This window comes from Hyaena hyaena, unplaced genomic scaffold (assembly GCF_003009895.1).
Source record: "Hyaena hyaena isolate Hyena2069 unplaced genomic scaffold, ASM300989v1 scaffold_277, whole genome shotgun sequence".
NCBI lineage: Eukaryota > Metazoa > Chordata > Mammalia > Carnivora > Hyaenidae > Hyaena > Hyaena hyaena.
The window spans coordinates 683,872-699,360 of NW_024080905.1; the positions used below are offsets into that span (position 1 = coordinate 683,872).

Consider the following 15,489-nt stretch of genomic DNA (forward strand, 5'->3'; position numbering starts at 1 on the left):
TAAATATGATTTTTAAGGTGTGACTTGGTCCAATCTAACCGGTATCTTTATAAGAGCAGGTAGGACACACAGAGAGATACCGAGGACTCCTACACATAGAGGGACAGCCATGTGTAAGCCAGAGAGAGAGGGAGCAGAGAAAACCACCCCACCAGGACCGTGACCTTGGACTTCCAGCATCCAGAACTGTAAGCTGTAGGAACTCTGAAAGAAAACAAACTTCCATTGCTTAAGTACCAGTCTGTAGTATTCTCTCATGGTGGATCCTAGAAAATGAACAAAAAGTAGCTCAGGCAGTTAATTATTAAAAACAAAGTACAATTATTCTGAACTTATAATGTTTGCTGTATGTGTCGACTTTAAAAAATTTTTAATTTCTCACTTCTTTTCTCATTTTGAATGATTTTTCACTTTTATGCTTTTTTGTATTATTTTTCTTCCAAAGTGCCCCGTCCCTCCCAAGTTAACTCCCCAGGCCCACAAAACCTGTCTGTCACACTGCTGATACCATGTCTGCATCTGTCCCTGTTCAATTATCTTTGGTGTATTTCAAAGTGTCATTATGTGAAGGGATGGATGTGTTACCTAACCTTGCTAAAGTCATCATGTTATAATACGTACATATATCAAGTTATTATGTTGTGCATCTTAAACTTACATGATGTTATATGTCAATTCTATCTCAATAAAGCTGAAAAAGTATCTTCAGCATATTTCTACCAAGTCATCCCCACATCGCTGGAAAATGATCTGTGTCTAGCACTGGTCCTTAACCAGATTTGAATCTCCAAGAGTCAGCTCGATGACTGGCACATGTAAGAGGTGCTCCAGAAATATCTGTCAGGTGAACGGGCAAATATTCAGACAGATGCACTAGCAAATACTGAAAGGTGAATTAAAAATCTGCCAGTCTCTATGGACATCAGCTTTATTTTTAGAGTTCAAGTTACAGACTAGTTGCATTGCCTGCGCTCAACTGGGGAAAAACAATACCCTTAAGAATCTTCCACCTGCTGGATCCTGATGCCAACCTAAAGCAAGTACAAAGCCACTAAGAACATTTAAACATCTACCGCCAGATAGAAATTCTGGTTAAGACACAAAACAGCTCAGTTATACTAACCAAAACCCAAACTGCATAAAACTACTCTTTTCCCCCCTATACTGCTCTCCCCTCACCCCCAAAATGCCCTAGATAGTTTAGTATTGTGTTTCGGTCCATGTGTAGACACAAATGGCCTAACTATTTATGATTGAGTGGATAATGTGAGTGTGATGTATAACGCTCAACATTCTGCCAAATACGGAATGTTTCTTGCAAAGGGAAAACATTCAAGTCTGAGATACGTGTTTGAAACCCAAAATGTTTCCTGTGAAGATGCAGCTCTCAGTTATAATGAAAATGACTCGTGTAAACAATCTTTAAATCACACACACTTATATACTTCTCCTTATTCTGTATTTCTAATTGCCTCTTGTATCTTGAGGACGAAAATACGTGTATTAGGAAAGGGATATATATATAGAGAGAGAATATATAGTATATATATTAGGAATATATTAGTATATATATATTAGGAACATATAGTATTTCTATATATAGCTTTTTATATATATAGAATATTATATATTGTAGGTATATAGCATTCCTCATATATATACTAATAAATATATACACTAACATTCATAGCTTATATAACGTATGTAATATGTATGTATGTAACATATATATATATATATATATGCATATATATGAAAGGCATTTCTGTAGGATAGTTCACTACACAGAGCTGTGCCAGTACAGCCGTCATCTCTGTTGGAACTTCTTCAAGTGGAATCTCGTTTGTTCTTACCAAGAAATGAAAAGCAATTTGTTTTCTAGTGTTTCAGGGATGAAAGGGAATTGTTTGTGCTCAGCAACCTTTTCCACAATTGCCTCCCTCTCACTTCCTATCTCTTTCCATCTGTTATGCATCTTAGTTGGGGTATTAAACCCCACCCTATCCCTACCCAATGTTCTGCTTCTTAATCTTTTCTGAACTATAGACTTACCTGAAAATATGCTATTTTCTTCCCAGAAAAAAAGAAGGCACAAACACAAATTGGCACAATGCGATTTTTTGCACACTCATAGACCTCTTAATGCCATCCAAGGAGTCCCATCCAGAGACCTCAAGTGAGGAGCTCCCACCTGTGAGCGGACCCTTGAGGAAGACAAGGATGAACTGATAGTGTAGTCCCTGTGTGAGATGCAAAATCTCCAAGTATTATACCATGTACATGAAGCTTTATGTAAGGCAAACTTTTCTTTTCCTTCACTTTTTTTTAGGAAGATAGAGAGAGCGTGCATGTGTGAGCCAGGGAGGGGCAGAGGGAGGCAGGGGTGAGAGGGAGAGGGAGGCAGAGGTGGGAGGGTGGGAGAGAGAGAGAGAGAGAATGAATCCCAAGGAGGCTCCATACTCAGCACAGAGCCTGACATGGGGCTCAATCCCATGACCCTGGGATCATGACCTGAGCTGAAATCAAGAGTTGGATGCTCAACCAGCTGAGCTGCCCAGGTGATCCCTAAGGTAAAATTTTTAAAAGCAAAAAGGAATTATCAAAGTGACAAAAAGATATTTAGAGATTCTGATTGTGGACTTTGGAGTGGCATCCACTTTTACAGTGGAAGATCTGGGGAGATTATGTAAGTCACTAAGAGAAAAAATTCATTGGGTACATAGTGCTTTAGCAACATGTCTTTTCCTACTTTAAAGAATTTACCTACTAATAAATTAAATTGGTTATTTTCAGGGGAAAGTTAAATATAAAGGAAATAAATAAATAAGTCACAGTTAAAAGAAAATTTATCTTTACGAAGAACACCAAAACACAAATATATTATAAATAGACCTTGTCTTTGATGTTTATTTCACATTATCTAAGTACACTCAGTTATGCAAATTTACATGTGTATTTCACATCTTTGCATTCCTGATATACATATAACAGGACAAAGAACACGTCTGCAATATTCAGCCTTGAACACCCTGCTCAGGGAAAACAGGTTCTCAGCTGCCTCATCTTCCTGCACATGTACAAATGCAACTCTAAACAACTGACTTAAAAGTCAGGATTTGGTAGGAGGAAAATGTGACTAAATTTTTATGCCACCCGAAATAACAAAGAACCAGTTATTTGTACTCCATGTTCAAAACGGTCTTCTAAGGACCAAATTACAATTCAATAGGTAACATTTCTTTGGGAGTGCCTTCAACTATTTTGGGAAGCTTAGGCATTTGGGCTTCTTCTAAGCGCTCTGTCACATGCAGCCAACATGACCTACACACACGCGAGGCTCAAATGCTGGCATTCTGGTGCTGTGTGTTCACCCGAGATATTTTTAGAAGTGATCACCAATATCATTACCTCTCTTTCATGAAAATACCTTGCCAGGCTAGGAAACGAGCGATTACTTCTTCAATTAGGCAAAGGAAAAGGACAGGCCAGTGCAATACAGTACTAATTGTAAAAGAGACAATCACATTGAATTAAAGAACCTTAACATTTTAGTTATAATGTTATGAAATTCAAATATATCGAAATCACATGGTGAGACTAGATGCCTGCATGTTCGTTCTGTTCGATGTTGCCCACGAGATCTTTCGTATCACTGGTTCCCGGACTTGACCTACTGTTAAAATAGAGAGTGTTTTCAAAAGTGTTCTCTTGAGGTAAGTGCACACGTCTCTTCTTATAAAAGAAATACGCGGCGAGGCCAGCACCTGTTACGATCAGGAGGGCAACAACGACTACAACTCCGGCCACGTTGGAAGCTGGTTTGGAAGGGTCCATCTTCCTCGGGTCAGCTGGAAATAAACAAACTCATCAGGATACCAGTGGGCGGAGGCAAAAGACGGAGCGCTATACGAAGAACAATACAAGTTTCTCTTTGGAAAAACTAAACTCAATGTATATTCTTTCATGTCAGATGCTCTTCGACATCTGTCAGACAGAAATGCAGGACATGGACACAGGAGTCTGGGTGACATAAAGGATTATTTTAACTGTTAAGATTAGCATTTAGTTGCAAGGGTATTTCATCTCTGAGTTAACCAATGTTTTAAAATATTTATCGCTGTTTGAAAAGCATTTAAGGCTGCTGACAAATACATCAGATGAAGATAAAGAGACTAGTGATAATAATGATGGTTGTTAAAAAGCAAGAAAAAAATAGGGAAAAGAGAAAATCTGAAGAGTGGAAATTTGAAATCATGTGTATAATTAAACAAATAATACCCATAAAGTGAATTAGGAGGTTGCAGGCAGACCATAAATCTGCGAGTTTGTTTTAGCTGCCAACAAAATTAGTGAAATAAATTGGTTACCTCATCAAGTTGTCTATAAAATTAAAATTTAAAACGTTGATTCAAAAAAATGAAAATAAAAAACCCACAAAGATTCCTGAGAGAAATTTCTCCCCTGGGTTCCAAAAGGTAACTCTGTAACACAGCGGTACCTTCAATAATATCTATGCTAAAAACCCTGACCTGACATGATCTGCTTTTCTAGATCGTGATTCGAGGGAGGGTGATGACATAATGGCAAAGGCTAATAATGTATTCCAAGCAGTTCTACTGACAGTACAGGGGTGTGGGAAGGGACTATCCTGGTTGTTGAAACAAGCAAACCGTATGCGTACATTACTAATACAGAGCTTAGAATTTCATAAGGGTCTTACCTTTAGTGGTAATTAATGCATGAGTAGGTTCAGCATCAACAACTGTGAAATGAGAAATTAAATACTTATAAAAACCCATAATAATTGCATGTAGATAATGAGTATTATTTGGCTCACAGTTACATGGAGTCCTCCATATTTTGTTTATGGTGATATATGATATGATACGATATAATATAGATAGATGATAAATAGAGGCTAAAAGACTTATGTATGTATGTATGTATGTATGATCTATCTATCTATCTATCTATCTATCTATCTATCTATCATCTATCTATCTATCTATACTATATCAGCATCCTACAGCTGTAAGGGGAGTTTGAATACAACGGAAATTCTGAAAATACAATCCAGTGATTTGCATTTGAGCCACTGATATTGACCTTCAAAATCTACCCAATCTACCTAATAATAATGTATTCTAGGATAGCTCTTTTGAAATTGGCCCACTGCAGCCTAAGTTACCACAGGGCATTGAAATGAAAAATAAAGTAAGATTTCAACACTTCATCAAAGAGTGTGGTATCTCAGAACAGTTTTAAAAGACTGAAGAATTACGCAATTCGAAAATAATAAGATCCACTAGGGACAGAGTGTTAATTTACCTAATTCATTTATTTAAAAAAATTTTTTAATGTTTTATTTTTATTTCTGAGAGAGAGAGACAGCATGAGCAGGGGAGGGTCAGAGAGAGAGGGAGATATAGAATCTGAAACAGGCTCCAGTCTCTGAGCTAGCTGTCAGCACAGAGCCTGACGTGGGGATCGAACCTACAAACTGAGACCATGACCCGAGCCGAAGTCAGACGCTTAACCAACTGAGCCACCAGGCGCCCTATGAGAGGGTCTGCCTCTCTCTCTGACCCTCCCCTGCTCATGTGGTCTCTCTCAGAAATAAATAAAACATTAAAAAATATATATTATCTAATTAATAATTTTATCTCTTGGGAAGGATGTTTTGTAAAGTGGACTGGCCTGAAAACATTATTAAAGTTTAGTAGGTAGTACCACATCATAGGCATATCACACTAATAATCCCCCCAAAGTCTGTCTTACCAGGGTCTGGCACTCATTTTCAGAAGGAGATCTAATTGGTCTTCCATGATTTATTCCATATTGAAATGCTCATAACTCTCTAGAACTTTGACCCCATCCACTTGGTGGGGATGACTACCTCACCCCATTTCCTTTCATGCCATAAAACTCTGTCAACGGGCTCTCCAAACTGCTCGCTACCTCACAGTCATTTGGCTGTGTTATTACGTCAGCTAAGCAGACAGAGTAGTCTCTGCTTACTCAGAGCTGCAGAGAGCTGATCACCAGGTTTTGGGTGGTTTCACTTCCACAGGAGTAGAGCTTGCAAGGGACCTATAATTACATTATAATCCCACATACGACATCTTGATATTGGAAAGAAATGATGGCCCGTGAACATATGTGCCACAAGGAACATCCTTACTTACTTTTTGGTCGTTTGCAAATATACCCTTTGTAGGAAGAACAGTGAATATTATTCCAAAATCCAGACGCTGCAGATAAAGCTACACAATCGTTTCGTTCACCAGAAGGATCTCCCGTGTTCCAGTTGACAAAGGAAACTGGATTGTTGTTTATCCACATCCACATTCCTGGTTATCAAATAAAGTCAATAAAAATAGAAGTTAAAAATCACCCTTTTATTTTTTTCGAATAGGCTTCAACGCAGGGAGTGCAACCACGGGGTTTGAACGCACGACCCTGAGATCAAGACCTGAGCTGAGATCAAGAGTCAGATGCTTAAGTGGCTGAGCCATTTAGGCACCCCCCAAAATCACCCATCTTAAATTCTACCTATTCGTGCAAAATTTCTAAGCGTATTATTTTATACTATAATCAATAGTTGTTTACAACCAGACTTTGAGTTTGCAAGATTATAATGACCAAGTATTATAGGAGGAAAAAAACTGAAAAGAATGTTTCCTGTACAGCTTTAGCTGAACATTTATTCCTAATTAGTACAAATACGTATACTTATCCTCCCCTAATTTTTTTCTGAAGATAGAAAATACTTTTGGGGCAGCTGGGTGGCTCAGTCGGTTAAGCGTCTGACTTTGGCTCAGGTCATGACCTTGCAGTTCGTGAGTTCAAGCCCTGTGTCAGGCTCTGTGCAGACAGCTCAGAGCCTGGAGTCTGTTTCAGGTTCTGTGTCTCTCCCTCTCTCCTCTCTGTTCTTCCCCTGCTCGCACTCTGTCTCTCTCTGTCTCAAAAATAAATAAACATTTAAAAAAATTTTTTTAAAGAAAATACTTTTTAAAGCTTCTTAAATTAACTTAGCTACAGAAAACACCCTTTTAATTGACAGCTTTCAAGATAGCATAATAAGTGAGTCACTTAAAATTTCAGTTCTTATCTTAAGTGAAAATATGAGTTTGAAGTTTCAAATTCTTCACCAATTAATCATATTTAAGGCAAGACTTTCTGGAGCTGAAAATTTGTTTTGCAAACACCATTGTGAAATATTTGTAACTAAATACTCATGTTGCAAAAATTACCTTCAACATTTCTGAACAATCCTACCCAAAAATTGGTTTTGCTTTGAAGTGGTTCAACTCGATATGACAGAAAACTTGATTCAGCAGCACTTTCAATGGAAACTAAAGAAGAGCCTGTAAAGTATAAAACACAAACACATACACAATATGATGGAACTACATTTAAACAGCTAAAAATATTTTCGTAATGACAGTACTGATGTTAAAAGCAATAAAAATCACCCCGACATCTCCACTTAAGAGAAAGAATTTCATTTATTTTTTTTTTATAGTTTATTTATTTTTGAGACAGAGACAGAGGATGAGTGGGGGAGGGGTGGAGAGAGAGGGAGATACAGAATCTGAAACAGGCTCCAGGCTCTGAACTGTCAGCACAGAACCTGATGCAGGGCTCGAACCCACGAACTGTGAGATCATGATGTGAGCTGAAGTTGGATGCTTAACCGACTGAGCCATCCAGGCACCCCAAGGGAAAGAATTTCAAAGAATGGATGTTTAACTTCTAAGAATTTCAGTTTCCATTCTGAAAATATGATGTTTTAAGTATCATGTGCGTTACAAGCACTGAATGAGTTGCTGAAGGACAGGCAAAGACAAGTAGGAAAATGAGTCTTTTCTCTTTTTTTGAAAAGTCTGCTTTAATATTTCAGGGACACTTCAAGCTCAATGTGTACAAAACAAAACTCATAAAATTCTCTCCTAGAAATCTTATTTCTCCTGAACTGTTTACATGTTGGCAAGTAGCATCATCATCTTCCCACTGCTCAAGCCTGAACCTGAGATTCACTCTTGACTTCCACCCTTTCTAACACCAATCCCAAATCCTGTTGATTTTACTCTTTAAATATTTGTCTTGTCACATCTGTCTGCTGCTATTCATTCCGTAAATGGAGGCCTGTATCTCCCTCTCCTTCAGCCATTTTGCCCAGCCTTCAACCTCCCTCCCCTCTGCCAGCCATCAATTTGTTCTCTGTATTTATAATTCTGATCTTGCTATTTCTTTGCTTCTTCTTCTTCTTCTTTTTTTTTTTAGATTCCATTTCTGAGTAGGATAATATGGTATTTCTCTTTCTTAGAATTATTTCACTTGGAAAAATACCCTCTAGGCCCATCCACGTTGACTCAAAAAAAAAGCACCATCTAGTCCTTTTTATGGCTATGTAACATTCCGGTGTGTGTGTGTGTGTGTGTGTGTGTGTGTGTGTGTGTACCACATTTTCCTTATCCAATCATCTATTGATGGACACTTCTAAGTCTTGATAGTTATAAATAATGCTACAATAAAAGTAAGGGTGCCTATATCTTTTTGAGGTAGTGTTTTGGTTTTCCTGGGGCAAATACCCAATAGTGGAATTATTGGATGATACGACATTTCTATTTTTAACTTTTTGAGGAATTTCCATACTGTTTCCCACAGTGGCTGTAGCTACTGCATTCCCACCAACAACACACGTGGGTTCCTTCTCCTTCACATCTTTGCTAACACTTGTTATTTCTTTTCTTTTTGATTTTAGCCATTCTGATAGGTTTTAGCCATTCTCCATCTTATTGTAGTTTTGATTATTATTTCCACAATGACGAGTGATGTCGAGCATCGTTTCATGTGTCTGTTGGCCATCTGCATGTCTTCTTTGGAAAATCTATTCAGGTTTTCATAGAATATGTCTTAACAAGGTCATGGTTCAGGAGACACTATGGATAGGTAGGTGGTAGGTAGGTACGTACATACGTAGGTAGGTAGGTAGGTAGGTAGGTAGGTAGATAGATAGATGCATTAGAAGAGAAGAACAGATACTATATGTTTGCATGTATAGGAGGATTAGGAGGAACTTAATGGAGGACCGTGGGGGAGAAGAAGGGGAGAAATAGTGGAGGAGAGGGAGAGAGGCAAACCATGAGAGACTCTTGAATGCCAAGAACAATTTGAGGGTGGATGGGGTGGGGGGAGGGGAAGGGGGATGATGGGCATGGAGGAAAGCATTTGTGGGGATGAGCACTGGGTGTTATATGGAAACCAACTTGACAATAAACTATTAAAAAAAAGAAAAGAAGTATGATATGAAATTGACATGTCAAATAGGAAGATTTGTTTTAGGTGAAGCAACTAAAGAGAAACATGGAGAAATAGAATTTAAGATATAAGAAGCATAGGATTTCAAGTAAGAAGAATAGAAAATAATTCCAAGAAGAGAAGGAATAAGAGAAAAGACAGCAAGGGAAGCGTCGTGCTTACTCAGGAACATGGCACACAGATATATGGCCTCTCCCACAGCTGTTTTATGATGAAAGAAGTTAGATAAAGGATAGATGAGTAGATAGATTTAACTACTGGGAGGAACCTAGAGTATTAATAGATGGCTCAGTTTGGCTGCACTAATCTGATCAAAAGGTAAAAAAAGACGTGGGTCAGGCATCACAGTAGAGGGCAAGAGATTGGTATTTAGGGTAGTGATAAAGAGCACTTAGGTTTTTCAGGCAGTAGAATGATGCAGAGTTACTCCTCTAGGTATAGGATTGTACAAAGTAAAATGAGATAGGGAATCAACAGACTGGTTACATTACCATGGCATCAACATCTCACGCTATATTAGTCTTGATTCAGTGTCAGCATTAGAGCTTAGAATAAAATTCTATAGCGTTCTAATAATAATAACTAATATATTTTAAGCACTTCATGCAAGACAGTTTGCTTTGTGCTTTACAAATATGATCTCGCTAAACTTTTACAACAACCTTATCGAATGAGCACTACTGTTATCCCCAGTTTATAGATAAGGAACTAGAGGTACAGAAGGTAAAAAAATTTGTCAAGATCCAGAGGATAGTAGAGGGCAGGGTCATGGAATGATCCAGGCATTGTGAATCTCAAAAACCTACACGTAACCACAGGCCCGCCTCCCACGTTACTGGGTCCTGGATTGGCCCCTTGATTATTGTTTTTATTGCACAGTTACATATTCCATTGTTTGATATAGTTCATGGATAATAACCATTTCAAAATATTTGTGACATATTTTGATGAGTGGAAGTCATTTGTTTTATTTACAGGAAAACAGTCATCTGAAACTGAAAACAGTTTCTCCATATTCAATGCAATTTTTAAATTTTATTTATTTATTTAAGTATTTATTTATTTTGAGAGAGAGAGAGCGAGAGAGTGCAAGAATGGGAGAGGGGCAGAGAGAGAGGGATACTGAGGATCCAGAGTGAGCTCAGCTCTGACAGCAGAGAGCCCAACCTGGGGCTCAGACTCACAAACTGTGAGATCATGACCTGAGCAAAAGTTAGACGCTTAACCTATTGAGCCACCCAGACACTCCTTTTGCAAATTCTTTTTTTTTAATGCTTATTTTTGAGAGAGAGGGAGAGACAGAGCGCAAGTGGGGGAGGCGCAGAGAGGGAGGGAGACACAGAATCTGAAGCAGGCTCCAGGCTCTGAGCTGTCAGCACAGAGCCCGACACGGGGCTTGAACCCAGGAACTGTGAGATCATAACCTGAGCCAAAGTCGGATGCTTAACCGACAGAGCCACACAGGCACCCCTTGCAAATTCTTTTAAAAGCACTTAACATGAAGGAAAATATTTTTTAATTAAAAAATTCCAAAACAGACTTCAGTGACACCTGAAGGAATGGCAGCGTAAGTGTCCCTGAAAATCTTCTCCTCTACAAAAGCAAAGAAGACTGACAAATTTCAGAACTCTAAAAATTAATAAACCACTTGTAACAATCCAGGAATGCTTATTTTTTAAAATTTCGTTTTTGTGTGAAGAGTGAGCTTCATGATGTTTTAACTTGCTCTAATTTCACGGCACTACCCTCAGCTCTCTGTTTAAGGTAAAAACAAACAGCCCCCAAATCACAGTGAAAGCTAGCAGACACTAGAATATTCTAGAAACCACTAGAATAATCAAAATGGTGTTGGAGCTCTTTCAGAGTCCCATTTCAAGGAATTTCTGTGACTTTCTCTCTCTGACAGTTCCCTGGAAAGTCTGACTTGCAAACTTTGGCTTTCTTTGCCCTAATTCAGAGCCCCTTCCGATGTTAACAGCCTTCTCCCCGAAGGTATTCATGGCAATTATCTAACATCATGGATGCCTGAGGCAGGGATAACTGGTGACGAAAAAAGAATAACAAGCAAGCAAAAAAAAACTTAAAAGGAAAAATGGGAATAAGATGTTCACGGTGAGCTCCAAAAAACTTTGATCCATTCTTGAGAATCGAGAAGGCCACAGCCATACACTGGGGCATGTCCATGAGCATATTTATGAAAAATCTGAGAGATTTCTTAGTGCGCATTTCTGGCTAACCTTGAGGATCTGCAAGAAGGAGCGCTAAGGCAGAGTTGTTGGGGGTTTTTGTTTTCTGTTTTAGAGACAGCGTGTGCATGAGCTGGGGAGAGGGGCAGAAAGAGAGAGAGAGAGAGAATGAGAATCTTAAGCAGGCCTCAAGTTGACAGATGCAGGGCTCCCACATCCTCCATCCCATAACCCTGGGATCATGACTCAAGCCGAAATCAAGAGTCAGATGCTCAACCAAATAAGCCACCCAGGAGCCTCACTAAGGCCGAGTTTTAAGCTATTGTATGAGTGCTATCATACAATGTATGTAAACTATCATTAGCTGACCCCCTGCACTAACTAAGCAGTGACTACAGTGATGACACATGAAGAAGAAAACAAACTACGAAATTATGAAGGAACATCACAGAACATGAAAAAAAAAAAACAAACCCAAGAAACACCAACAACTACACACTCTGTGTTATGAAAGGAAACCCATTTCCAGATTTGTACATCCTATTATTTAAAATGTCTAATTTTCAACAAAAAGTCTACAGGAAATACAAAAAACAAGGAAGTATGGCCCATACCCAGGAAAAGAAGCAGTTAATACCAACTGTTCCTGAGAGAGTCGCACCTTCTACATACCAAAGACCAGATCAGCTATGTTAAAGCACTAAAGGAAAACATGTTTAAAGTACAAAAAAGGCATATGAGATATGTCTTACCAAAAAGAGGACATCAAGAGAGAGATAGAGATTATTTCTTAAAATTCTGGAGTTGAAAATTATAATAATCGAAAGGAAAAATTTACCAGAGCAGCTTCACAGCAGATTTGATTAAGTAAAAGAAATAACCAAAAAATAAAAAACCATGAAAACAGGTAAGGTGTAATTATCCAGTCGGAATAATGGAGGAAAAAATTATCCAGTTGGAATAATGGAGGAAAAATATGAAAAATTTACAGAGCCTCCGAGGTTTGTGGGCCATCCCCAAGTATATCAAAATATACATAATGGATGTCCAAGAAAGAAAAGAGAGAGAAAGAATCAAAAAGAATACTTGAAATCATGGCTAAAAGTTTCCGAAATTTGATGGACAACATTAATGCACGCATCTCGCAAGCTCCACAGCTATCCGAGCTCCATGTAAGATCATTGCAAGGAAATCCACATCACAATCAAACTGTCAAAAGATAGAGATTCTTAAACCAGCAAGAGAGAAGTGACTCATCATGTACATGAGATCCTCCCAGGCCTTGGCAATGATTTCTCAACAGAAACCATGGAGGTCAGAAGGCAGTACGTGACACTATAGATAAATCAGAATGACAATCCTAAATATTTAAAATATTTAAATTTTAAATTTAAATTATTAAATTTAAATATTTATTGATTTAAAATATTAGAGCAGGATGCCTGGGTGCCTCAGTCAGTTAAGCGTCTGAGGCTTGATTTCAGCGCAGGTCATGATCTCATGGTTGTAGGATCAAGCCCCACATTGGGCTCCATGCTAAGCCACTTGCCCTCCCCTCTCTCTCTTAGAGTAAATAAATAAACATTAAAAAAAAAAAGGATATTAGGGCAGAAAGTAAAAAAAGACTTTTCAGCAAATGATTGTTTTCTGCTGTAATTCTTTCCAATTTTGAGGCTATCATGTTACAAATGACATGGGAAGGCATGATGCTGACCATCCTGTCATGATAGAAATTACCGAGAAGAATAAACAAGTGTTCTTACATTCCACAGGAGTTTAATGTACAGCCTTGTTAAGGACCATGGGAGTCCAGACTAGATGATTATGAGATTTTTCTTACAGTGAACACAGCACTTACCCATTCGGAGACATTCCAGAGAAGCTTGCCCCCAGTTTCTCGTATAGGAAGATTCGATATAGTAGCAGTGACCATGGAAAGGAATCCATGCTGTGTGCTCAGACTCTGGGCATCTGCCAGGCAGTTGTGGAGGTTCAGTGGCCGGGATTTCTGTCAATAAAAAGACATTTCAAACAAAGCAAAACCTGAAGTTTCTCTACTATGTAAAATAAAATACTAGCAGCTAAGGAAAATTTCATCACCTGTCTCTAATTTTTAAAAAGTTCTGGGGTACCTGAGGGTGGCTCAGTCGGTTAAGTGTCTGACTTTGCCTCAGTTCATGATCTCATGGTTTGTGGATTCGAGCCCCGCATCGGGCTCTGTGCTGATAGCTCAGAGCCTGGAGCCTACTTCGGATTCTGTGTCTCCCTCTCTCTCTGACCCTCCACTGCTCACACTGTCTCTCTCTCTCTCTCTCTCTCAGAAATAAATAAAAATATTTTTAAAAAAGTTCTAATGGTAATCATTTGGGCCCGCCATTTTTGTTATGGGGTGTTCTTTTTAGTTGAACATTTTTCTTTGCATTTTAAATATATTTCAATAGACTGTCCTCTGGTAGAATAGAAATCAACCATCATAATGACGAATGCAAATCTATAAATATTTACAAAGATGTTAAGTTCCTTAAAAAAGTTATGGAAAAATAATTTGCAAAGGGAGTCCCCCTTCACTGTATTCTAGAAAAATTATCACCTTAATATCACTGTCTCTCATTAATCTATATGTATTCTGATAAAATTATATTGATACAGATGTGTTGTCAGCATAAAAACTAATCATAATTTTCCTGACAAATCTGACATCATATAATCTCAAAATAAAAATTCAAGAGTTTATAAAGTGCCAATAAAATCTAGCAATGAAGAAAAATTTGTATCCTTATTACTTGGATCTATATATATTTGCTTATTGCCAAGTCAGTCTTCTGTTATGTGAAGGAAGAGGTTTTATATCTTATTCTTTAATACTATTTTTTTAAGTTCATTTATTTATTTTGAGAAAGACACAGTGAGAATGAGGGAGGAGCAAAAAGAAAGGGAGAGAGGGAGAAGGAGAGAGGGAGAGGGAATCCCAAGCAAGCTCCATGTCACCAGCACAGAGCCCAATGCAGGGCTTGAACCCACGAAACCTCGGGATCATGGCCTGAGACACAACCAAGAGCCAATGCTTAGCCAACAGAGCCACCCAGGTGCCCTTTATTATCTTATTCTTAAGTTAATCAGGAGATGTGACTGTTTAACAATGTCAACAGTCATATATATTCATTTATTGAGAACATTTCAAATCCCTTGACTGCTTTTGTGTATTCAATTACCATCTGATCTTTTGCAGAGAGAATAAAAACTTTCATTGCAAGATGCTGTCTTCCAGTAGCCATCGAGATCCAGGTAAACACATGCTGATTTCAGTCTGGGTTCATCAGCAGCCCAGTTAGTATACCTCATCCTCCATCTATCAGTCCACGCATACTCATTATTGGTCTGCAAGGACAAAAACAATAATTAACATGCAGTCTCACTTCATTTGGAAAACACCAAAAGAACCAATTGAGAAGTAAAGGTATATTCAAGACTGTGATTTGACAAACAATCTTCAACATTTGAGAATAAAAAGAACATTATAAATCACTCCTACCAATGCAGTGGTAAATGCAGCCCTTTCTTTTAGAAAGACTCTTGGGGATCCCCATAAATACATCCTTGAAAGCTAATTTGAAAAACATGGACTTAGAAACCTGTCTTATTCTATGAAACTTCATTTGCAGGTTTTCAGTGTGAATACAATTTTGTTTTCAGAACAAATATTCATTACATCAACATTAAAATGATAATAAAATTAAGTAATTTTCACTGAGTTTGTAGACCTTGGAGAGAAAGGCTAAGCCCTTCTAACTGTCTCATTGTTCAGCTGTTGAAAAAGCACACGTGACAAATGACTTAGGCAAGATCCCATAGAGAGATAACAGAGGAGCCTAGGTACCTTGCTTTCCAGGATGATGGTCTTTCAACTATAACAAATCATCCTGGTTTTTTTTTTTTAACTTTTTTATGTTTTATTAATGTTTTTGAGAGACAGAGTGTG

The 15,489-nt window shown here is 38.1% G+C and overlaps 1 protein-coding gene across 1 annotated transcript in view; it reads right to left on the bottom strand.

Annotated features, from left to right (window-relative positions):
- Positions 1-2,878: 2,878 nt before the first annotated feature.
- Positions 2,879-15,489, bottom strand: part of MRC1 (mannose receptor C-type 1) — a 106,475-nt gene continuing 93,864 nt past the window's right edge. Inside the window, exons 25-30 of the mRNA XM_039245891.1 lie at positions 14,723-14,888; positions 13,369-13,518; positions 7,254-7,367; positions 6,186-6,350; positions 4,721-4,762; positions 2,879-3,848 (exon numbers count right to left, since the gene is read on the bottom strand). Coding sequence (XP_039101822.1) covers positions 3,598-3,848; positions 4,721-4,762; positions 6,186-6,350; positions 7,254-7,367; positions 13,369-13,518; positions 14,723-14,888 — 888 coding nt within the window. The 3' untranslated portion in view covers positions 2,879-3,597. The remainder of the gene's footprint in view (positions 3,849-4,720; positions 4,763-6,185; positions 6,351-7,253; positions 7,368-13,368; positions 13,519-14,722; positions 14,889-15,489) is intronic.